The 25181-nt window shown below is 42.3% G+C and overlaps 1 protein-coding gene across 2 annotated transcripts in view; it reads right to left on the bottom strand.

The window, feature by feature from the left end:
• Parn (poly(A)-specific ribonuclease) overlaps positions 1-25181 on the bottom strand; it is a 149401-nt gene that overhangs the window by 2074 nt on the left and 122146 nt on the right. For both annotated transcript variants that reach the window (XM_046440497.2, XM_058577952.1), the window contains one exon: positions 7310-7491. In XM_046440497.2, coding sequence (XP_046296453.1) covers positions 7310-7491 — 182 coding nt within the window. The remainder of the gene's footprint in view (positions 1-7309; positions 7492-25181) is intronic.

The following is a 25181-nucleotide window of genomic DNA, read 5'->3' as shown; positions in this document are numbered from 1 at the left end:
GGACACCCAGCAGTGCCCCGGCTTGGGTCTCTCGGCTGTGTGAACGTGCGTGTCCTGGGACCCCTGATGCAGCCAACAGGACTTCTCCTGAGAAGCGGAGATGAGCAGAGAGATGATCCATGTGAAGACTCACAAGCCAGTTAGCAAAGGAAAAAGATGATTTTTTAAAAAGCGCCCTCTCGTCAGAACAATTAAACACACCATAGGTACCAGAGGACACATCAATAAGCACATCTTAAAGATTCACATATCAAAGAAACAATGCAGTAGCTGAGTAGCCATTCAGAGGTAAGCGCTACAGAGCCAAAAGTGGGGAACCCAAGTAAATTAAAACCAGCTGAGAAGGAAAAAGAAGACAAACTGCTAAAAGCAACTGTAGTGTAATCCTCACAATTTGCACCTGCTGTTAGTTGTGGCGTGTGTGAGTATGGCTGCAAGCCATGGCTCCCGTGGGGGCACTCTGTGAGGACCGAGTCAGAAAGGACGGAAGGAGCAAAAGTTCTGGAGTGAGGCCAGGGCCCAACCACGCTCCAGCTGGGCTGCTCTGAACAAGTCTCACTGCCTCACCTGCATCAGGGACCGGCGTGCCTGTCACTCAAGGCTGCTACACAGCAAAGGAAGGGGTTTTCTTTTTGGTACTGGGGATTGAACCCAAGGACACTCGACCACCGAGCCACACCCCCAGCCTTATTTTGTATTTCATTTAGAGACAGGGTCTTGCTGAGTTGCTTAGCGCCTCGTTTTTGCTAAGGCTGGCTTTGAGCTTGCAGTCCTCCTGCCTCAGCCTCCTAAGCTGCTGGGATTACAGGTGTGTGCCACCATGCCCAGCTAAAGGTAGGCTTTTTTTAAAAAAATATTTTTTAGTTGTCAATGGACCTTTATTTCATTTATTATATGTGGTGCTGAGGATCAAACCCATTGCCTCACACATGTGAGGCAAGCGCATTGCCGCTGAGCCATACCACAGCCCAAAGGTAGGTTTTCAATGAACATTAGGTCCCTTCCCCTTGTGGAGAAAGTGGTCCAACATTTAACATGGCTGTGTCCCAGGAAACTGACAGCCAGCAGTCAAAAACAGGCTAGTTTTCTTTGCCTAAAGGAGACCCAGACCAAAGAGCTGAAGGTCACTGTGTGCTCTTTCCAGAACCTTCCAGAAAAGGAGAGCCACAGATTAACAAGGGATCTATCTCAGAGCTAGTGCGTGAGGTGCGACAGTCAGTTTTCTAGAAATCACATTTTCATAGCCCTGTTTTATTTAGAGTGCAAAGAATCATTTAGAAATCGTTTTTCTTTTAGCAGATACTGAAGGGCATCTGCCTCCCACTATTAGTGGACCTTACTCCACACCGCGCATTATATACAAGATTAACACAGGCCATATATTTAAATATAAAGCCTGAAACTAGAAAACTACTGTGAGAAAACATTGGAAACATCTTTGTAACTGAGAGTTGTGCACAGATTTAATGAACTTTGGAGCCAGACAGCCCTGCACATGCGTGCTTCATGGTTGGACTTCGTAACCCCATGAGCCTCTCAGTTCCCTCCCTGTGAATGGGGAATAATGACCTCTGCACGTTATAATGTCTTACTGTGTGTCCATACGGACTACCCAGGACAATAAAGATCTGGCACCAGAAAGGATAATCTAAGAAAAACCCTGATACACTGTACTACATGAAACTTAAATTCTACTTTTTAAAAGACACTGTTAAAGAATGAAAAGCCTGGAAGAAAACATCTGGAAAACATTCAAGAAAACTGGTATCCAGAATCTATAAAGAACATTTAAAAGTTAGAAGAAAGCAAACAACCCAATGGAAAAGACGGGTCAAAGATCTGAACAGACATTTCACCAAAGACGCGAGACGTGGATGGCCATCATGGAAGAAGATGCTAAGTCAGTCGTTAGGGAAGTACAAACCAAAGCCGCACACGGGGCCATCACATGCCCATCAGAATGCCTAAAAAGCAACCAAAAAAGGGCAGTGCTGAGGACTGGTGGCTGAACCCCGGTACCCGGATGGTGGAAAGGCAAAATGGTGCAGCCACTTGGAAAACTGTGTGTCAGCTTCTTACAAAGTTAATATACAGTTACCATGTGATCCAGCAATTCCACTTTTGGGTATTTAGGTATTTAGCCAAAGGAAATGAAAGCTTAGTTCATACAAAAACCTGTGGGCAGATGAGTAGAGGCACTTAATTCTTAGTTGCCAAAAAACTGGCAAGGAACTGCATGTCTTTCCACCGGGGAAGGGTAGCAAACAGCAACGCATCCTTAAGATGGAGTCAGACTCAGGAATGGAGTAACGATGCACACTACAGCACGGATCTCAGATGCGCCTGCTAAATCAAAGAAGCTGAAGGAAGAGAAGAAAAGGCTGCCTCCTGTGTGACTCCTCGGGAGGCAGCACCACGTGGCAGCCCGCCAACCAGTGTTGCCAGGTCTTGGGGTCTAGGTAAGGGCTGGCTACAGGGGACTGGGGAATTCCTGGAATGACAGACCTGCTCTGGATCTCAAGCACAGCAGCAGTCACATGATATACACATCGTGCAAACTCATCCAACTGCATCCCTGCAAGGGATGACTTGACAGCAGTGCAGGAGATGACTCCTGGGCCCCACGCATGGTAGGCAAGTGTTTCCCACTGAGCCACAATCCCCAGTCCTTAAAAGCCGTGACTCTTATTAGATACAAAATATCTTAATAAACAGACCCTGTTAGGAATGATGTTTAAGAGGAGCCAGCAGGGATTTGGGGGAGGCTACTTGGGAAGCACTAGAGCCCTCGAAGGTAGAGACCAGCCTGAGCAATGTAGCAAGATCCCATCTCAAAAAAACAAACAAAAAAATCAAGTGTCTTAATATGAAATGTTATATTAAAATTAAGATTATTTGACCAAGATTTTCTAACAGGGAAAAAACGGGGTACATACTGTAGAATGGGACACTCAGCAAAACCACAGGTGAGTCCAACCACTTGTTATGGAAGATCCTCTGGGGAGCCACACACGTTTTCAACAAGGAGATGCTCAAGAGGGAGAAACGGGTAGGCTTTCCATGCTGAGAAGGCAGGCGGTGAAGGGAAGCTTTCATAAGTTGCCAGGGGGACCAGAGGACTCAGACCTGCACACAGCAGGCTGTCTTGCAAGCCCAGCACCCACCTCCTGTGCCATGTGTAAGCTGAAAACTTTTTTTTTGTGGTACTAGCAATGGAACCCAGGGCTTCACACATGCTAGGCAAGTGCTTTACCACTGAGTCACTCCCCACCCCCCACCCCAGCCCTTTTAGTGTTTCATTTTTGAGATACAGTCTTGCTAGTTGCCCAGGCTGTCCTTGAACTTGTGATCCTCCTGCCTTAGCTTCCCAGTACCTGGGATTACAGGTGTGCATCACGGCCCCTGGATGAAACTACATTTTAACATAGCTATATTAAAAGGTTCCTTGGAGGTAGCTGGATGTCTGCAGCCTGGCCTCTCAGATGACTTGTCAGCTACAACTGTAGATGTCATTTTTTACTTTAATGAGACCTGTAATAGCATGAGAAGACTGCTACTCTAAGTAGATTCCCAATTTTTATACTGTAACCCTAAGGGTTTAAGCTTGAAAAGTTAACAGGATTAGTCAAGACTCCAACAGAACTCATGGTTCTTGGCAAACATGTAAAGGTCTGATGTGCTGTGTTTCAAAGTCGGGGGTGGGGGGGCATGGGGTGCAGGAAAGACCTGGCTCAGTGTCTCTGTGCAAGACAGGGAATGACCATGGATGTCAGTGGGTGCTCCTATGGGCCACCTCTGTAGACACTCTAACTAGGTGCTGCTGGAGCCTCCAGCTAGTGGACTGCCGTACATGTTTTGAGAATAGTCAGCTCAGGCAGCATCTGCCCACCATGGTGGCTTTGACTTCCTGGAGAGGAAAGGGAGAACTGAGGCTGAGGTTTCTCTGGGCCCTGGCAACACCAAACATAGCAGAACAAGCATGTTATAGAAACCCATCATTTAACTTGACCTGGGAAAGCGACCACATTTCCCAGACAGTTCATTCCAGCATAAATGGCATGCAGTCCTCACCTTTACATACCAATAGAGAACATATCTAACACTGCTCAGAGGGGCAGCGGCTGGCACTACCAATCACCACTCATCACGATAGACACAAGGGGGAGACCTGCACTGACATTTGCTTTTTGAGAACACAATTGAAACAACCACATTTGAGAGAAAAGTATTTGCTGAGCATATAATAAATATATAATAGATATTTAATAGAAGTCCCCAAAAGGAACTGGTCATCTGGGCTTTTACGGGGCAACTTTATCATGTGGAAGTCCAGGCTAGCTGGTCTGTGATGCAGAAGAGCTGCAAGGAGTACTCACCTATTTAGAGATTTGGTCTCCTCTACATCTGGATAAATCTGACCCCCCACAGAGCCACGCAGGGTGTGAGCTCTGGAGCCAGACAGCCCTGCAAGTTTGAGCTTGGTGGTTTGACTCTGCAAGTTGCAATACTCTGAGCCGCACTTTCCTCTCTGTACCTGGGCAATAATGACCTCTAGGCCTTGTTGTGTGTTTATAAGGATACCCAAGATAATAAAGGATGCTTCTACCACATTATCTAGCACATAATATAAACCCAATAAATGGTCATTTCTCTACTTACGTCATTTTGTTATCTGCAAAGGGGTCTAGTCACTAACTCTGTGCAGCTTACACATCAGAATGTCTAAGAATATGACACTTTTGTGTGACATTTCCTGAGCTGAATTGCCTCAGGATTGCTACAGCACACCACATTCCATGGTCCTTGCCTTTGCTTATTCCTTGGAAAATCAGAAATCCCCACAGGTGGGTCCTGTCCACTTTCCCTCTCGTGTCCTCCACACCTAACACCCTGGTGAGCCACCTGAGACCCTCAGCTTGCTCCCTGAGTACTGAAGCTCATAGCCAAGGCTCAGGCCACTTTCATTAGACACTCTGTGCAGCTCCTGAGCATGGCCTCCCATCCCTGGTACACTCCAAATACCTCTACAGGTGTAACATGGACCTCACTGGAGACTGGGGTCATAGCTTAGTGGTACCGTAACTGCCTAGAGAGTGTGAGGCACTGTGTTCAACCCTCAGCACCACATAAAAATAAAAAAGACCTCACCGGGGACAAGTGTGTGCCCACTCACAGGCCTTCCAGTCAAGGAACTGAGCGAGCAAGCCTGGTTGAGTCACAGGTCTGTCCTCTGCGTCCTGCAGAGATGCTTAAAACAAATCAGGGAGGGGCCACTCAACGTCCACTTGCACCGTCCAAAGGCCACTCTGGGTGGATGGTGCTCCAGAAGAAAACCCAGTCATCCCAAGCTCTCTTGCCCAATCTCCCTTGCTCTTTCCCTTTCAGCAGTACTGACGAAGATGTACAAAATCTATAATTTTTTTTTAAGCTCAAATCTTTTGTGAGTGACAGCTTTACTGTCAATGGGAAGGGGGAAAAACCCTATTTTATTACAGTATTATAAGTTCAAAACCCTAAATAACTTATAGAAAGTTTTTACTTAAAATGATAAAAACTATAAAAGAGACTAATCTATTAATTCATTCTATTATTGAGTATTTTAATATTTTTAAAATTATGGTGCTATAGAAAAACAAAAGGCTTAGAGCTGGGGTGTGGCTCAGCGGTAGAGCCTTGCCTAGCAAGTTTGGGGTTCTGGGTTTGATCCTAATCATCACATAAAAAAATTAATAAACAAAATAAAGGTATTTGTCCATCTACAACTAAAAAAAAATTAAAAAAAAAAAAAAAGAAAAAACAAAAGGCTGTGACTAAGAAAAGAGAAACTGAACAATGCATGAGGAATGGAGCTACCAAGGACTGGAACAAGGGCAAGACTTGCTCAGGGTGGTCTCTAAAGGCCAGGCTACCATTTAATGCATGACTTTTTTGATACAGCACGGCAGTGGTAACGAGGTACCAAATCTGAAGATCACAGAGCTATAGATTAAAAGCTTCTCAAAACTCATTTGAGGGAAAGGAGGGGAGGCAAGTAAAGGGTGAGGCCCAGGTTCAAGGGAACTGCTAAAATATATAGTCGAGGCCTCAACCAAGAGTTTTTCTGTTAAAACTAAGCTTCAGCCTAATGTATAAAAAATATGCAATACTTCTGCTGCTTCTGTGACTTCATTAATATCAATGAGGCTCAGAAAGCTCACTGCAGTCAGATCAGGCCATGTGCAAAAAAGGAATTAATTAAAACAAAGGGAATTCTTAGTGTGGGTATGCGTCAAGTTCCAGCGCCTGACTCTGCCTTCCTTTGATTTGACTGTTAGAGCTGCTAACCAGGGCAACTGTCATCATGAGACAAAGGAGAATGATAATTGTGTCTAGGCCACATCTCTCTTACCCTGAGTACACAACATGGTCCCCGCAAGACAGGTCAAGGGCTCCATGACCTTGGACAAGTCACATACCCTTTGGGTCTCTGTTTTCTTAATTGTAACACGGACAATGAGTACCTCACAGATTTCAAAGGAAGAGTATCAGGCAGGCCATGGGGAAGTAGTGTCTGCGGCTCCTGTCACTGCTGCCTGACCATGTCCCTCAGCAGCAGGGAATGGCTGACAAGAAGCTGCTCCAGGCCCTTCCTTTAGCCTGTGTGCCCCAGAGTGTGTTAGGATGTGGCCCTGGCGGGTCTGGGGTGGAGAGGATCTGGGGTGAGGCTCTGGCAGGCTGGTTCTCCTGGGCTCTGCTTCTTGCAGCTGCAGTTTCTGAGAGCTTCTTACCACCTGGAGCCAGGCAGACATCTGTATCACTAACCCCGGGACGATGATTCCTCACCTCTGTGTGGTGAAAATCAAGTGAGGAGAGAAGGCGGCTATTACAGTGTCTGGGCGTGGAGTGGGCTCTCGACACGTGCCGATTTCCTATTTCCTGGCTTCTTATATAATTCTGCTTATGAGAGAAATCCAGGTTGCCTGCGGCTCTGCTGGGGAGAGTGTAAACTCTGCTGCTGAAGAACACACGTGGGAGTAGGCTCTATGCAAATTCAAGTCACATTTTAAACACTGAGGCTACGCTAAACACATCAGCAAAATCTCTAAACCACGGGAAGTGAGGTTATCAAAACGGACTTTAATGAGACCTCACCAGAGCTTTTTAGGGTTCCTCATATTAGAATACATTGCCCCTAAAAATTCCTGATCCAGTGGAAGACGACATGGCTTTGCATCAAGTGAAGTTTTACTATCCTTTCCCCCCAATCACAGGTTTCTAGAGCAGTTAAGGAGCACACAACCCTGGGGTTTCAGCAAGATCCCACACACACCTGCTGGAGAAAGCTCCTTCTTCATTCTTTTTAATTTCTTGGCCTTTTTTCTTCCCTCTGAGAGGGACTCTACACAGGAATCTGTCTGCTCAAGCTCAGAGTCCGAAATCTCCCCCGATACTCTGTCTTCTCCTGGACCAGGACTCAGATTTCTCTTTCCAACTCTGCTGGTAGCTGAAAAGCTGAAATGCAAAAAGTGGGACAACACGAAAGGTGTTAAGAGGAGCAGGAAGACCAGCCGTGAACATACCTCAGCACTGAATCCTTGAACAACAAACCAGCAATCGGCAACTGCTGCCTGCGTGGGAAAATCCCAGGAACTCGGTAAAGGTCAGTCAGGAGCAAGCTCTGCGCTGCTACGCTGTACACAGGTACACACAGATCTAAGCTGTTCTTAATGGCAAAGCTACTGTAGCAGAAGAGTAGAACAGGAGAGGAGAGCTGCCTAACAGAACAGTTTTGATTTCCTGAAACCAGAAGGCAGCAGGTTTATCTTCAGGACAAGTGGGAAGACACAGAGCAGGACTGAAGAATTTTCCTGTCCACCTGCTCTCACCCCGCTGGAAACCGGAACAGTCACAAAACACCTCACCTTCAAGCAATTCTATTCTCTCCCAAAAGGTTGGCTTGTTAAACGTATAATTAAACCTGGCATCATTTTTTAAGCTTTACAGGATTTGACACAGTAAATTAAATCAGATTATATATTCTGATTTTCTTTAAGAAAATATGTTTCCTGAAATATAACTTGATAAAATAGTCCAAACGGGCAGGGAGTCCTGTCTCTTCTAAATGGGTCCTGTAAATAGATTTTTTTTATTAAGAAAATCGATTTGTTTTGTTTGTTTAAGTGCAAATTACTCCATTTGACCAGAGAGAGGGGCACAGGATGAGAGAAAGGGAGAAGATGAACACACTCCTATCAGCTTCCCTAGGAAGTGAGTCCTTAAAAGCATTCCCCACGACAACGCCACCATCCAGTTGCTCCAGGTTACTCCCATACTGGCATCTTCTCTGAACTTGACAGTGCACTTCTGTGAAGAAGAGGAGAAAATTACTTCCCTGGTTCTTCTTCTAAGCTACAGGAAGCAGAAGAGAGGCTGAGGCGCACGGCCCTCTGTAGACTGGCCAGGCTTTATGTGTCCCTGCTTTATAGCCATTTTCTTGAGGGGCTATGAAGAAAATGGCAATATCTGTGGGGAATGGAGGGACTGTTAAAAATTCATGCTAAAGTTTACTGCTGAAAACCTGATAATGCCTTCAAAAAGGTGTTCTACAGATCAAAGTTTAGCTGATTTTAGAAAATGTAGAAAGCTCAGAAGGGGTAAGTAAGAAAACAACATGGACTCACTCTTCTTCTTCAAAGGGGAAGAGGCATAAAAATTCCTCTGGATTGTAAATTCTGGAACCTAGTGGCTGCTGGGACATATATTTATTTATTTTTGGTACTGGGGATTCAACCCAGGAGCACATAACCACTGAACCATATCCCTAGTCCTTTATTTTTTATTGTGAGACAGGATCTTATTAAGTTGCTTGGGGCCTCAGTAAGTTGCTGATGCTAGTCTTGAACTTGTGGTTTCTGCTTCAGCCTGCCAAGTTGCTGGGATTACAGATGTGCGCCATCGGGCCTGGCCTGCTGAGACATATATATTTAATGAAAACTCAGAAACATTGGCATTAAAAATATTTAATGAAATACAAAGTCTAGAAATAGCCCCAAATGCATGCAGAAATCTATGCATGATAAAGGTGGTATCTTGAATTACTGGGGCAAAGATGAACTTCTTTACCATTGATGGTAGGATAAGTGGGAAAGATTAGGCCAATGCTTCACACCATGCAGAAGGGTAAGTGCACAAGGGGTCAGCTATCTAGACATGAGAGCTGACATGAGAAACTTAACTATACAAGTTCTAAAACTTGGGTTAATTCCTCTAGTCAAGTTTAGGAGAGGATTTTTTTTTCTTTTCTTGCTTTTTTTTTCTTTTTTTTTTTTTTTTTTTTTTTTTTAATCAAGCCCAGGGCCTCATGCATGCTAGGCAAGTGCTCTACCACTGAGCTAATCTCTCAGCCCTAGAAAAAAAATTTTTAATACTGTGACTCATAATTCATAAATTTGACTTCATAAATGTAAAAATCTTTTTCATGGCAGTAATGAGCAAAGTAAAAAAGACAAATGACAAAGCAGGAGAAAATAATGGCAACATATGTCACAGACAAAGGGTTGATGTCTCTAACATATATGTAACTCAAAACTGAAGAGACTGAATACTCCATAGTAAAATGAGAAAGCTATGAACAAACAACTCACTCCACTCTTACATGTACATGCACACAAGCTCAGACACTTCTTAAATATGTGAAAAGATGTTCACTTCCATTCATGATGCATAATATGGTTTCTCACCCACTAGATTAGCAAAAATATCCAGTCTTGCTGATATACTGTGAGAGAGACTGGGGAAATGTGGCAATACTTAATAAAACCACATCTGCATATGTTTAGTAGTCCTGCTTCTAGGAATTGAAAAGATCCACCTCCAATAATGCAGAAACACAAAATGCAAGTACATATGTACATGTTATTTTTTACAGCATAACTTGTAACTGCAAAATATTGCAAAGTGACTAAATGTCTAAGCATAGGAGACTGGGTGTATATATTATGGTATGTACAATCAATTATGTGCCAACAGTTACAAAAAAGAATGAAGACCTTAAGGAAGTGAGAATGAGGATGAAGTGATTTCCAATAAAAAAAATTGGAAAACCAAAGTACAAAAGAGCATCATATGGTACTGAGCAAATCAGTGAATGTGCTGATGTAGCTGGAATGCGGGAGGGCAAGGAGAACCCTGTGGGATGGATGGAACTGGAGACACAGGTTTGGGCTTGCGATTTCTGTAAGTATGTGTTTATATGTTCATATTTGTACATGTACACATACATGACTGTTCACACATGTATCTACAGGTATATATCCATACACATAGCTTACAGCTCTGTCCCCCAAGAGGAGTGAGAACCCAGTAGCAAGCAGTGTACCAAGTGTTCGATCTTAGTTTCTACTACCATCCCACTAAAATGGGACCAGGGTTCTTAAAGAAGTGGTTCATTCCAGGGTTGAGATGCTGTAAAATGAATTTGAAATATCTCATAATACCAAAAAGACACTTCAAGAAATGATGGGGCATATCCCCGGAGTCCATGGAACTAGAATGAAAGGGCCCCCACTGGCCAAATCTAGGACAGTGTGAGCACCAAAACAATTAAAGGGCAATAAAAAATTCTGAACTACTGGGAAAAGAATGGGAACCTTGTATCTACATCAATACATATGGAAGGAAGGGAGGGAGGAAAGGCGAGAGGGAGGGATGAAGGGACAGAGGGAAGGAGAGAGAGAGGAAGGGGAAGAAAGAATGGTGAGGGGAAGGGAGGAAAAGGAGGTGGAGAGAGTGCTGGTGTGTGTACCCCCACATGACTAATGATACACTATCAGACTATCAAAACAAGGCAGAAGATGTCCTGCCATTAACAAAAATGTCTTGTTCGATAAAACTCTGTCTCCAGCTGCCCAGGCCCTCAGCCCTGGAGGTGGATGCAGCCTTCTTCATTCCTCAAAGCCTGAGCCCTTGCTCCTCCAGTGGTCTGCCCTCTCACTCAACCAATACTCCACCAACACGGTGAGCACCTCCAGATACCCTGAACTCCTTCCTATTCCTTCCATGCCTACCTGTCACAGATCCAGCTTTCCTCACCCACTGACCCTGGGGGCCCACACTATCTCCCCCTCCGGACACTTGCAATAGGGTCCCAAGTAGCCAGTCTCCCTTTCCCTTCTAATTCACTTTTTCAAATATTGCTGAAGTTCTTCCAAAGCAGAGGTTGGATTAAGATATTCCCAATTCTAAAGCTTCTACAGCTCTCTGCTACAAACCTAAATTCACACTGCTTGGCACAGCAGCCAGGATCCTCATCAGCTGGGTCCCAATCTGCTTTCCTCACCTTCCCTTCTACTGGGCACCAATACAGGCTAACCCAAGTGAATTCCACTGTGGGTTATCAGGCCCAATGCACCCACACTTCTGGTTACACTGTTACTGTTTCTGCTAGGACCCTACTCTCTGCCAGCCTGCTCAAACACCACATCCTCCAAGAACGTTACCAGTCCCTGTCTAATATTTCTTTCCTTTCATGTTTCCCATAATGCTTTGCTTATTTGTCCTAAGGGACTTCAAGTCACTCATCCTTTTTGTTTATAATAGAAACTGGGAACAGCACAAATGTCCATCAAAAGGAGAATGGATAAACAAACTGGAGCATATTCATACAGAGAAATACAATTCAGCAATTAAAAAATAAGGAATTACTGATACATCCAACCATACGGATGAATTGCCAAAATATTCTGCTAAGTGAATGAAGCCTTCACAGAAAAGAGTGGGTATTGCACAATTCCATTTATTTGAAATTCCAGAAAAACTAAACTCATCTATGGAGAAAAAAATTTCAGAAGAATGGTGGGGGTGGGAGGGTAGGCAGGTTTGGACTGGTGGAACATGACAGAACTTTCTGGAATGATGTGAACGCTCTGTATCATTATAAGAGTGTGCTTTTGATCAAATCCACCCCTCGACATTAGATGGAGGGCTGGAAGTGAGTGTGGCCCAGTGGCAGAGCACTTGTCTAGAAGGCATGAGGCCTTGAGTTCAATTCCCAGGACCACCAACCTCTCCCCCTCCCCGAACCAAGCCAAACCAAAATAAATTAGGTAGGTATCTTATAGACGTGCAGACTGGTGGCTTGAATTTCAGCATTAATTGCAAATGATGATTTTGTAGGCACTTACTAGAGCACACTCTAACCACCACAGGTTACTGTGGTATTTGGGCTGGTAAGGCCCAAGCACCTGTAATGTTCCTCTCCACAAACTGAATGTCTACTTGGCACTATGCTAATGTGCCTTTGGGACATTACTGTTTTTATATAACTTTTAAGTTCACATAGCATTTATTGTAACACTTTTTCAGTTAATTTACAACGTATTTCTTAGTTCCTAATCTTAGTTCCTAATCAAATAAGAATCCTTTGCTTCTTGGGAAAGGCTACTGGCTATCAGGTATCCTGCCTAAGAAAGCCCTCAGATGTGTGTATCATTAGTGCATTTCACGTGTTTGTATATGTTTATAATGCTCCATACCAACAAAATTTGCTCAACTACCATTCTCTAATAAAAGCTATGACTGCATGTCATAAAACTTAAGTACTTTTTAATAAAAAGTTTTTATTATACATTGGAAACTAGGCATATACATAATACTACCTTTACAAATGTGATTCTTTATGCATATTTAAGGTACTGCTATGTTGTATAGACGGATTTTAAATGCCAAGTTAAAATCAGAGAAAAGCAAAAGAACCTCCCATAAGTTCGAGCTCGTTCTACATGCAAATTATAATGCAGAGAGAGTTAGTTTATAGTGAACATGAAGTGTATTTTTAAATCCACTGTAAAAAGTAGTAAATGATTAAAAGATAAAATGCTACAGAAAACTTGGTATATCAAAATTAAATATTGAATCTTTGCTTTGTATTTTTGCTAAGTTAAGTGACTGACAACCACCAACCCAGTTTTGCAAGGGTGATCATCTCCACTAACCAGATTCTTTTAGTAAGGAAAAAAAAAAGTTTGATTATAGACAGATCATATCCACACACTCCTACAAATCTCTTTGTCCATAAAACATCAAAAATATCTGGCTGCCACATGAAATTTTGGTCTCATGTACATGTACTGAAATTCACTCAACAGTTTAGACATCTTTGGAAATTGTATATAACCATGTAACTACTGTGACAATCAGATTTCCCTAAAAAGATTCCTTGTGCTGCTCAGCACTTAATCCATACACTGCAAACATTAACCCTAAGAACCACAGTAGCTTGCAGTCCTGTGGTTTTGCCTATTCTCGAAGTTCATGTGAACAGTCACCCAGGACTCCATCTTTTCTGACTCTTTCCACTGGGCTTAGTACTCTGAGAGCAGCCACACTGCTCCAGGTACTGGGACTGCATCACTTTTATTGCTGAGTAGTGTTTCATGGTCTGGCTGTATCATGATTTGTTTATTTTTTTATCAACTGATGGATACTTGGGCTGCTTTCAATGTTTTATTAAAAATAATGCTGCTATGAATAGTTATATGAAAGCTTTTCTGTAAATATATGTTTTTATCTCTCCAGGATAAACACCTAGATTTTATATCATCTGATTTCATTAAACAATGATACTCATGTATTTTCTCTTTACATTTTTCTGTAAAACTCTTAAATACAAAGGACTGTAGCCTACATCAAATATTCAAATGCTGGAAACCACCAGTGAACATTATTGGATTCTATGATATAACATTTGGATGTACTAGCAAGGTTAATGGCACTCCACAGAATCATGTTTCAAAACTGCCAACTTAAGGGTTGCTTCCAAAATTTGTTACTTCTTGAAACAAAGTTCTCAGGATTTTTACAAGTTGTTCCAGTGTGTATGCATAAATGTATTTTTATTGGTAAGAATGTCTCACTGTGAGCCGCAGTCAGGGTGATGAGCACAACTTACCCATGGCGCCAGTGATGAGCAAGACCCAGTGATGAGCAAGACCGGCTGCTTGGACCATGACCCCTTGCATCCCACCTGTTCCTGTTCCGGTCTGGAGAAGCTCACCTGTGACTTCATGTGTCATTGGCTGTGCTCTTGCTTTTGACTTGTTGCCAGTGAATTCCTCTGAACGAGGAATGCCCATACTGACTGTCAAAACTTTAATTCTTGGAAATTTCCTGATTTCTTTCTTTCTGTTTTTTAATTCCAAATCCTTTTCCTGATTTCTTGACTGACTTTTCTCATGATTCGGAATAACAAACAAATGACCCTTAGAAAGGCCAGGCGGGAATTCCTGCCTGGAAACACCACTGGAAACCAGATGATCACAGCGTGTGGCTGTACTTCCTGACCCTCTGTGTCGCTGTCAGTCTGTCTTTCCTTAGGCCAGCACTGGGCTGTCTTTATCACTGCAGCTTTACAATGAGTCTCAAAGACAGGCAGAGGGAGTCCTTTCACTGGCTGGGAGGTTCATGCTGCTGGATAAAGTAACAGTCACATTTCACTTTTGGGACCCCTCAGTTTATAGAATTCTCTCATTTCTACTTGCATGTGACCATTTTAAGCTGAACAAGCATTTGCATTGCCTTTGCAGACAAGAGACCTCACCATAGAAGAGGTGACTTCTCCCAGGTTGTGAAGTTGCAGGCAGCTCTGAGATAGCAGTCCAAGTCCAGGGCTCCTGGAGCTGATTTACAGCCTCCTCACTGGCCATCCTGCCAGGGCAGTGCAGGTCTCAACTGAATAGGGACCCCTGGTGGAGCCTGCAGCCCCCGCCTACAGCACTCACGTTCCACACCACCTGCCTTTCTTCTGCACTCCTGTGTCTGTGCTGCTTGTTTATTTTCTCACTTGCTTATTCCCTCTCTCCACCTCTAGAATATAAGTTCCACAAGAGCAGGATCTTACATCCCTGGCATTCTCAGCACCTGGCACAGAGCCTGGCAGATAGTCAGTCCTCTGCCAAGGTTTGTTGGGTGGATGAAGTAAATGAAATAAGTACATGTTCTTCCCAAAAAACAATAAGGCAAGTGACAAATGCCAAATTGCTTCATTTGTCCTGAATAATATATATTAACCTGATTTTCATTCCATCATAAAGGCAATGCACTTCTCAGCTGGGCTGGATAAAAATACAATCTCTACTAGATGTAGCTGAGGGAATGCAGGAATGCCACACTGTCAAACCACCTCACCCAGCAAAAGGAACTGGAAAAATGTGGGTAGGTGGGAACTAGACCATGCCTTCCTATTGTGTTCACACACTCACACACTGAGTTCAAATGCCACGAGCATGACTGTGTCTGTGTTTTAGGGCATGATCTGGGTAGAAGGAGGCGGAGGCTGGACAGTTAAGACTTGATCCAGATACCAACCCCTCAAGAGATTGCCAATAAACTATGATTTTTATTTCTTTATTTCTTATTTATTTTTAGTTGTAGTTGGACACAATATCTTTATTTTATTTATTTATTTTTATGTGGTGCTGAGGATCGAACCCAGGGCCTCGCACATGCTAGGCGAGTGCTCTACCACTGAGCCACAATCCCAGCCCCTATGATTTTTATTTCTAATAAAGAATTTCAGGGGCTGGGGTTGTGGCTCAGCAGTAGAGTGCTCACCCAGCACGTATAAGGCACTGGGTTCGATCCTCAGCACCACATAAAAACATATAAATAAAATAAAATAAAGGTATTGTGTCCAACTACAACTAAAAAAATATTTAAAAAAGAATTTAGTTTGAAAAGCAATGTTATCTTAGGTATGTCTTTGAGATAATTGCCAGTAACAAATGACATCTGTGGAATGGAAGTACACATCTGAGACAGAGAAAGAGAGAGAAAGAGAGAGAGGGAGGAAGGGAAGGAGGACGAACACAAGAACTCGTTAGGTGAATACATGCCCTGTCCTACACATAAAGCATATTGTGAACATGAGTTTGGCTTAAGCAAGAGAAGAACTGGTTCAGTGCTACAAAAACTGATGGCATTCAATTAGAAATACTTTTCATAAGTACCTGGTTTGAATATTTTAAACAATCTTCTCATTAACTAGCTTTGAAAATTAATTGATAGTGAACATGAAAGATATTACTTTGATACTAATTTCTAAATTAAAAACATACTCTTAATATACAGTTATTTGGAGCTGAATTTGGAACACCTGAAATTTTCAGAGAGAAGAATGAAATTTACTTTTCCACTAAAATTTACCTTTGACTTCAATGAAAGGACTTAGTAATCAAATCAGTAATGTAATCAAAGCTATAGGAAGAACAATAAAACAAGTCCCTTTTCCCAATAACAGAAGTGAAACATTTCAGAAAATAAACTCCGTTTTTAAAACATTGGGCTGGCGCTGTAGCTCAGTGATAGAGCACTTGCTGGGCACAGTGCCACAAAAAACGAACAAAACAATCCACTATTTTAGACATGACCAACTGAGCACAACCTCTATCTGCGGAGAGAGGATCACACCTGCTGGGGCAGAGAACAGGAGAGGGAGCATCAGGAGGGGTGTCAGCTTATCCAGACTCTTCTTTGGACAGGAAAAGCAGGGAGAAGTGCCAAAGAATCGTGGATAGAGGAGGAAACAGAAACCTAAGTGTCCTACTGATGGCCAACTCACCTGATAGAGCCCTGCAAATGACAGGCCCCAGGTTCCTGAAAGTAGGAGGTGATAAGGGCTGGGGCCTTATATAAAGTAATTTACAAAAATACATTAGAAATAATAAGTGGGTTTAGAGAGGTCCAAGGTACATGGTCAACAGAATAATCTGCAGAGAAAATATGTCATTTCAAAGCCAGCTCCTCATCTCATCACTCTGTATAGAAAGACCATCAGTAGGACCCGCCTCTACACATGACGTGACAGCAAAAGGGCCAGGGATGAAAAACACTGTAAAGTTTTAGTGTAAAGTTCTTAACTCTCCTAGGAAGGGGTGTAACCCCACTTGAGGAACACTACACAGGTTAAAGGTACACACTACACACCCTTAATCAATTCCAATCCAAATCCTGCCAAGCTCTCTTGTATAAACTGGCAAGCTGAGTACAAGGTCACAGGGAAATGCAAGGATCTAGAAGAGCCAGAACAATTCTGGGGGCTGGAGTGGGGGCAGAAAAGACAAACAGCAGGAAGCTGGTGAAGGTGGCCCGGGGTGGGTGGGTGCGATAGAACCAAATCTTGTCTACCATATTTGCAAGCCACCAGATAAACAGAAAAATCAAGAAGCAGCAGTAAGTATGTTATTTGGAAAAATAAGTTAAATATGCAAAAGACATAACTGAAAGTGGTTGCATCTGGGGAACAAGACAGGACTAGCAGGGGACTGCTGTTTTTATTATAAAATTTAAGAAAATCATTTGGCTTTCAAAAACAATGTTCCTATATTTCACTGAAAATATTTTAAAAGGAAATAATGTCAAGGACTAATTTGAAGATTCACTAAATATATGAAAAACCACTATACCAACAGTCAATCAGTATGTCTTTAAATATGGCCACACAGTTCTGTTGCACATCAGCTTGGTGACCTTGTGTAAGACAGCTTCTCTGAGCCTCCGTTCTCTTTTATAAAGTGACAGAGGATGGACAAGGTCAAAGCCAAGTCCCCTGCAGCTCCACAAGTACAAGACTTCATCAGGTTTCACTCTGGTTCACACAGGCACAGATGCTCCCCATTCCTGAAAAGAGTGCATCCACATTTCTTCAAAAATGTCCTACAATCCACCTTCATTCACCTGGAGTATTGTGGTATTAGAGAATTTCACAGTTAACTCTTACAATCAGAAATAACATGTAAGAAAAATCTCAAAGCCCAAAGAACCACAAAACTCATAGCATCAGTATCCTAATCCTGTGTAAAATTTCTGAAGACATTGCACTGCTTTGGAAAATGTCATTTTCCTTCTGCTTCTCTTATAACCCACTAATTCCAACTTGAGAAGGAAAGAAAATCCCATGACGTCCACTGGGCAGGGTCAAGTCTGGAGGTGAACTAGTACTTCACAAGTGGTGACAAAGGAAGGAAATGGGTTCCCAGAAGGCTCCAACCGTTCCTCTCTGCCAGTGCATTTACCTTATCTGATGCCCTCTGCAGCCAAATGGTCAGGGATAATAGAAACTTGGGATGGAAGCAAAGGATAAAAAGAAGACTACCAGCTGGTGCATACTTGTAACTCCAGCTAGATGGGACGTAACACAGAAGGATCACAAGTTCAAGACTAGCTTTATCAATTTTAGACCTTGTTTCAAAATAAAAAAAATAAAAATGGGCTGGGAACGTAGCTCAGTGGTAGAGTACCCCTAGGTTCAATCCCCAGTACCACAAAAACAATCAAAATGAAAAGTCTAGGACTATGAACTAATCCTAAAGGTTTCATTAAAGATCAACTTAGCCATTCAAAATGAACACTCTTGCACTCAGGCATTGTTAGTGCTATGAATTTGATGTGAAGAATCAACAGGATGTGATGGCTCCTCCAAAAGAACAAGAGAACAAGGTGCCACCTGACAGTCTCCTTAGAACACACAGAATGTCATTTCAGCTCTCTCAGAACAGAGACGACCCACCCAGAGAAAATCTGACACCAAGAAACCACGTGCTTCTTTTATCTTTGTGAAGACTCTTCTGGGGCTAAATCTTAACCAGAATACACTAGAAACCAATCCCTTCCCAAAATTTTAGAATCATTAATTTAAGATGATAAACTAATGTACTCCATGGCCATCCACAATATTTCCCCAATTCTGTATATCAAACAGGACACTTGATACAATGTTTAAAAAGCTGTGGTCTGAATACTGGCATCTGCAGTGTCACATGGGACTGATTTCCTTTAAAATCCTTTTTCCTTAAAAAATGTGACAAGGCACTCATGAATGGTCTTCAACATGAGATATTCCAAGGCTCCACAGATGGTCCACTCCCACCTTCAGATGGCTCTTTCAGTCCAGGTAAGGCAATAACAAGAGGCAGGCACTGGTTTAATTATAGAAAGGAGTTATTCCTCTCCATCTCATCTTTAGCAAAGCAAGTGAAAACCCTCTTAGCGTGACTTTAGATGTTCAAAAGAAAAAAGGCAGTCCTCAAGGCCTTCCAAAGGGTGGGAAGATGTATTCCTAGCCTTACAGGTTCTCCTGTTCATTCATTTAAATGTTTTTCTGAATGACACATACATCATGTGTTGGGTGCTGGGAAGTTACTATCAATACACAACAATGTCCAACTTTTCTCTTTTTACATCCCATAGAGACCCCCAGGGAAAAAGCCCCCGAAGACTCCAGGTGGCCTGGAGGTTCTCAGAAGGCATCTCAGTGGCCAGGAAGGATGATGAGTGATTATGTGTGGAGGGAACAGAATTTTGAAAAGTGCGTAAAGGGATCTAGGAGATGAGAGAGGAGGGCTCAAATATGAGTTCTTTTACTGGCTGTATGATTCTGAGCAAGTTTCTCAATTAGAAAACAGATTGTTACAGGGACTAAATAAGATAATGAAACAGGACAGTGCGTGCTACGGTGCCTGGCACGTGGCAGACTCCTGAGGAACACCACTGCCTGCTCTGCTCCCCCTTGTTCTAGGTAAGAAAGGTGGGCGGTCTCTGTCTCTAGAGATGAGGCTGGTCAGGGTCCCTAAAGACAGGGGTCCAAATCTTTGAAAAGCACAAGGAAAAGGAATGAAGGAAGAGAAGAGGGCAGGGCAAGCAGTGAGAAGAGTTTGCCCAGGAGGGTTTAACAGCCAAGTGGTGAGAAAGGAGAGTCCAGGCTCCTGGTGGGGTGACCCATCTGCTGGATGGCCATCTGAGAGCTCAGTGTCCAGAACCCACAAATCACCAAGAACCAACCAAACTGCCCCCTCCACTAGAAATGAATGTGAGGGTTCTAAAAGGCACTGTTTCACTTTTCCCTAACACTTTAATCTGAAAACTTCAAGTGTACAGAACAGTTTAAAAACCCGTACAATGAACATCCACTTATCCACCACAGATTTTAGATCTTTCACATTTGGGAACAGGAGACACAAATGGGAGTATCTAGAATATTCCCATCTGGCAAACATTTGGCTTCTGTAGTACCAGTATGCAATGAAGGAAATGAAAACGTTGTTTCAGGGACTCCTGAATGGGCAGAGTGGGGCCTCGAATCTACAGACAACACCTAGATGTGGAACCACTAACAGGCACACAAATTGGGGTTGGGCACAGCAGGAACTCTTCACCTTCACATCTGACCTCCCCCAAATAGGCACAAGCACACTGTAGTTCCTGCTGGCTGAAAACATACTAGCGGAATTTCTACTAAGCATAAAGTGTCAAAAAACAAAACAAAAAAAAAGAGCTGCCAGAAAAATGTTAAGGATTCCTACATCTGGCAATTAAAATACAGGATTTACACATTTCATAACACTATTACAAAAAATACAGAAATCAGCCTAAACGCATGTAATTTGGGCAACTCAAGCTGGAAGTTTGTTTTGCGATTAGTTACCAGATACGGAAAGAACTGAATTTCCCTTGCCTATCATCTTTGCATGCTGAGGGCAATTTGTGTCAACTGCTAGCACCATTAGACCATTATAAAAAAATTACACTTTTGCATGAAGTACAGAGCAATGTAACACGTTGTTAGAAACACAGATGACAATGACTTTTAATTATGGTTAATCAAGTAAACAACATGAAGCTCAGAAAGAAAACATTAATTTCCAAGTATTACAGCCATTATAAACCATGAAAGCATTCCAACACATCAAAAGTCATGTAAGTGTAAGAAGATGCTAAACTTAGCTTCATGTTATTTAAATAAAACCCTGAGTGACACATGGCGTTCAAGTGCAAGGCAAGAGCAAGTTCTCAGTGCCAAACTGCAAGTTTCTGCTCTAGGAGCTTTTAAATGGAAATGCTGACTTATACTGGAGAGTGCAAAAAATTTTTTTTTTCAAATTTAAAAAAGCTAGATCATTGCTAAAATCTCCTAAATTTTAGTGAAATAACTACAGATTTTTAAAAAACCAACCAATTAAACTGTAGAAATTGAACTCTAAAAACACACAGGACAGGGTGTGAAGCTCAGTGGTAAGAATGCTTGCTCGCCCAACAGGTGCAAGGCCCTGGGCTCCACCTTCAGCATCACAAAAAAATAAGTATGTGAATAAACAGATCCTAAAAATTCACATGATTTTTAATAAATACAATCGTTGTGCTTTCACAGCTGTGCTCCATCAACATCTGTATAGTTGACACTGTGTAATCCAGATGGATTACAGTAGGCCTTCATCTAAAAATCAATTTCTCTGGTTGCCAGATGTAAACAGGCCACACCACAGATGAGAAGAGAAAGAACAGATCTAAAAGCATTTTAAGCGCTTGGGATGTAGCTCAGTGGCATGTGCAAGGCCCTGGGTTGCATCCTCAGCACTACAGGGGGAAAAAAGGCATTTTATTAAATGAAACATAAACTACATAAGGAATAACTGAAAATTATGAATTAATCAATAACTTTTCTGGGTAATAATTCATAATTCTGTTGAAATTCTTATTTTAGGACTTTCATCAACATTCTTTTCAGTCTCACCATCATGAGAAAGGATACGAGTCAAACTACTATAAAAACATCATATTCCAACTTGCCTGCATCCCCCCTAATTTTTTTTGAGGGGGCTACCCTGGAGCCACCTCCCCACCATTTTTTATTTTTTATTTTGAGACAGGGTCCCACTAAGTTACTTAAGACCTCACTAAATTGTTGTGGCTGGCCTCTGACTTGTTATCCTCCTGCTTCAGCTTCCCGAGTTGCTGAAATTACAGGTGAGTACCACTAGGCCAGGCACATTCACCCTGTCATACAATCTCAAGAACTCTTTTCATCCTGCAAGATACAGCACGTTAAACAACTCCCCATACACTCCTCTTCCCAGCTCAGGGCAGCCAGCACTATACTTTCTGTCTCGGTGAACCTTACTCAGTTAATCATCTCATTTAAGTGAACCACACACTACTTGTCTTTGTAGACTGGCTCATTTCACTTGGCATAATGCCTTCAAGGTATACCCATGTTGTAGTCCGTCAGAATTTGCTTCATTTTAAGAGTGCGTAATATTCCACTGTGTATATACCACGTTTTGGTTTTGGTTATCCAGGTTGTCTGCATCTCTAGTGTGTTAGGTTATTCTCAGGAATCAAGTTCAAATATCCCCTCTGAAAGGCAGCAATGGTGTCCTGATCTGCTAATTCAGGAAAAGTAAAGAAAAGCCAATATGGGTGCTGGGATTGTGGCTTAGCGGTAGAGCGCTCACCTAGCATGCGCGGGGCCCTGGGTTCGATCCTCAGCACCACATTAAAAAAAAAAAAAAAAAAGAATGGAATAAAGGTATTGTGTCCAACTACAACTAAAAAAATAAATATTAAAAAAAAAAAAGAAAAAGAAAAGCCAATATGAGTTCATCCTTTCTCCACACCCAGCCAGGAATATGGGGCAGAATGGTACTTATTAGTTGTACTATATCTTGACTGAAAATTGGGTTTTATGTGTTGGGGACATTCCATAGTAAGGTCAATTTTCCTGTTTAATCATTCAATTTAATTAGTAACTGCTTGCGTTAAAATTTTTCATTTTGTATTAACCAGACTCTAGTTTTATGCTATTATTTGAATTTCTTAACATACTCTCTTCAGATCTGACTGATCCTTTTGCTCATTATTCAGCTGGTAAGGAGGGAAGCAGCTGAATGAGACAGGTTGAGTGGAGGCCCTCTTCCCTACTTACATAAACAAGAAGTCCTTCTAACAGGCATGGAAGGTTCTCCCCTCCTCCAGTCTGAAGCCACCTCAGCCCTTTGAAAGATCATCAGACCTAGCCCACGTCCGTGAGGAAGAGCAAAAGGGGGCAGGAAGAGCTGCGTCCAAGGCACCTGGCCCATGGCTGGAGCAAGCTTCCACATTTCCTGGTCGGCTGAAGAGGGCTGAGGATGCTCCTGAGCCCCCTCAGGGTTCAGCACTGTACTTTCTGACTCAGTGAACCTTACAGACACAGGAGACAGAGCCTCTCCACTTCCCATGGTGGCTTCTCTGTAACCCAATGGTGGCTCCTACTGCACCTCCCTCCAGTCCTCTGCCACTGCCCTTGCAGGATGCCCAGCCTCAACACCCCTCCTTGCCCTACCACACTGTTCTCTGAACGGTTCCGCCACTGAAAACCAATCAGCCCACCCACCAAGGACCAAGACTGGGTCCCACCAAGGACGCCAGTGCTGCGCGTGCAGAAGGATAGCAGTTCAGAATGGCTGGTGCCAGCCTGTGCATCCCAGGCTCCTTTCTCCCTTTTCAAGAGTTTCAAACCAAACAACTTTACATAGGGGGTCTGCGTTACTGGACATCTAAGTCCTCTCCCAAAGACTGAAATTTGGAGGCTTTCTTTACCATAATTTTTTGTTTGTTGGTTTGAATTTTTATAAAACAGTACATAATTTATTAAAATGAGAGCTCTCTCAAGCCTGCAGACTTGGGTGTGAACATGCCAGAATCTAAGAGTATCTGAATACACAGTGTCATGGATCCAAAATACCTCTGAGTTAGAATCCTAGGTAGCTGGAGCTAAGTTCTTAGCTTCACTGGGACTCCACTTTCTCATATGAATGAGGAGTATTATATCAGCATGGGTTTTGCTAAGCTGTTATGCAGATAAGATAAAATGGTGAAAAGCATCTAGCACACAGCGTGGAAAGAAGAATCGGCCAAATAAACATGAGTATTCCCTTGCTTTTCACGACAGACTCTGGATATTCTGGAAAGCATGGTGTCTATCAGTGAGCTTCACACTGACAGGACATGAGATAAGAAATCTACCAAACTCTGCTATGTCCATACGAGAACATACTGCGTGAAATGAAATAAATAAAAAAGATGAGAAAGGTGAAAGATTATGATTCGGCTGAACTATAGCACTAGTCATAAGTGATTTTTTCACAAAGCATCTGACTTGTTATTGGGTTAATAGTGCAAAGAATTCAAACAGCCAGACATAGCTGCTGAGTATGTTTTACTGAAGAGGCTAAGGAATGTTAAAGCCCCTCCAAGTAGAGAGAATCAGTTTCCTAGAAGCAGAGACAGAGATTTCCCAGGGTCACGACAGAGAACAGCATGTGTGGGGTGTTCTTAGGTATCCAGCCAATGTGAGGGTGAACATGTCATCACTAAAAACAAGGAAAATTGGTTCCTATAGGGGACGCAGAAATCAAGACAGAGAGGGCAAAGTAAGAGGTGGGCATTCCTACATATGCCTTGCTCAGTAGACCTGTCTCTGGAACTAAATAATTGTTTTACATAATTACAAAGCAAATTTAAATTCTAAAGTGTAATCCCTGAAAGTAAAAATAAAACAGACCTAAACACTTACTGAGTTTGTAGTCTGACCACAAACAAGTGACATTAAAACATAAATTTTTTATTTTTTTCTTGGCAGTGCTGGGGACCAAACCCAGGGTCTTGTATAGGATGGGCAAGCCCTCTTCCCCTGAGAGACCTGCCAGCTCCAACAGCTGGGTTGGATTCCCAGCACCATAAAAAATAGATGGTCAGGCTGGCATTGTAGCAGAGCACTTGCCTAGCATGTGTGAGGCACTGGGTTCGTTCTCAACACCACATATAAATAAATTAAATAAAGGTCCATCAACAACTAAAAAAATATTTTAAAAAAAGATGGTCAAGAGAGAAATGCAAACTAAAACCATAATGGACTTCCATCTCATTTCCTCTAAAATGGCTCAAACAAAAAGGCTGACAGCACTAAATGCTGACAAGGATACAGAGTAACTGGAACTCTAACAACACTGGGGGACAATAAAACACACTTTGTTCTTATGAATTTAAGGAGCAGCTAAATATGAAACATCCTATAAAATCAACAATTCTACTCCCAGCTATTTACTTGGGAGAAATGAAAACATATACTGACCAATAAATAAATAAATAAATAAATAAATAAATAAATCACACACACACACACACACACATACACACACATATTTTTTTTACAAAAGTGTTCAGTAGCCTTATTTATAACAGCCCCAAACTAGAAACCATCTAAATGTCCAGAAGAGAACACAGAAAATAAATGCTGTCTATTCATACAACAGAATACTATTCACCAATTTAAAAAAAATAACAAACTATCAATATATGCAAGAGCAAGGATGAATTTGAAAACAAATTTTAAA

This window comes from Marmota monax, unplaced genomic scaffold (assembly GCF_021218885.2).
Source record: "Marmota monax isolate L192 unplaced genomic scaffold, Marmota_monax_Labrador192_F-V1.1 WCK01_AAM20220418_F8-fsc00035, whole genome shotgun sequence".
Taxonomy (NCBI): Eukaryota; Metazoa; Chordata; class Mammalia; order Rodentia; family Sciuridae; genus Marmota; species Marmota monax.
The sequence above is the reverse complement of the archived record's forward strand: the minus strand, read 5'-3'. Positions and strand labels throughout refer to the sequence as shown.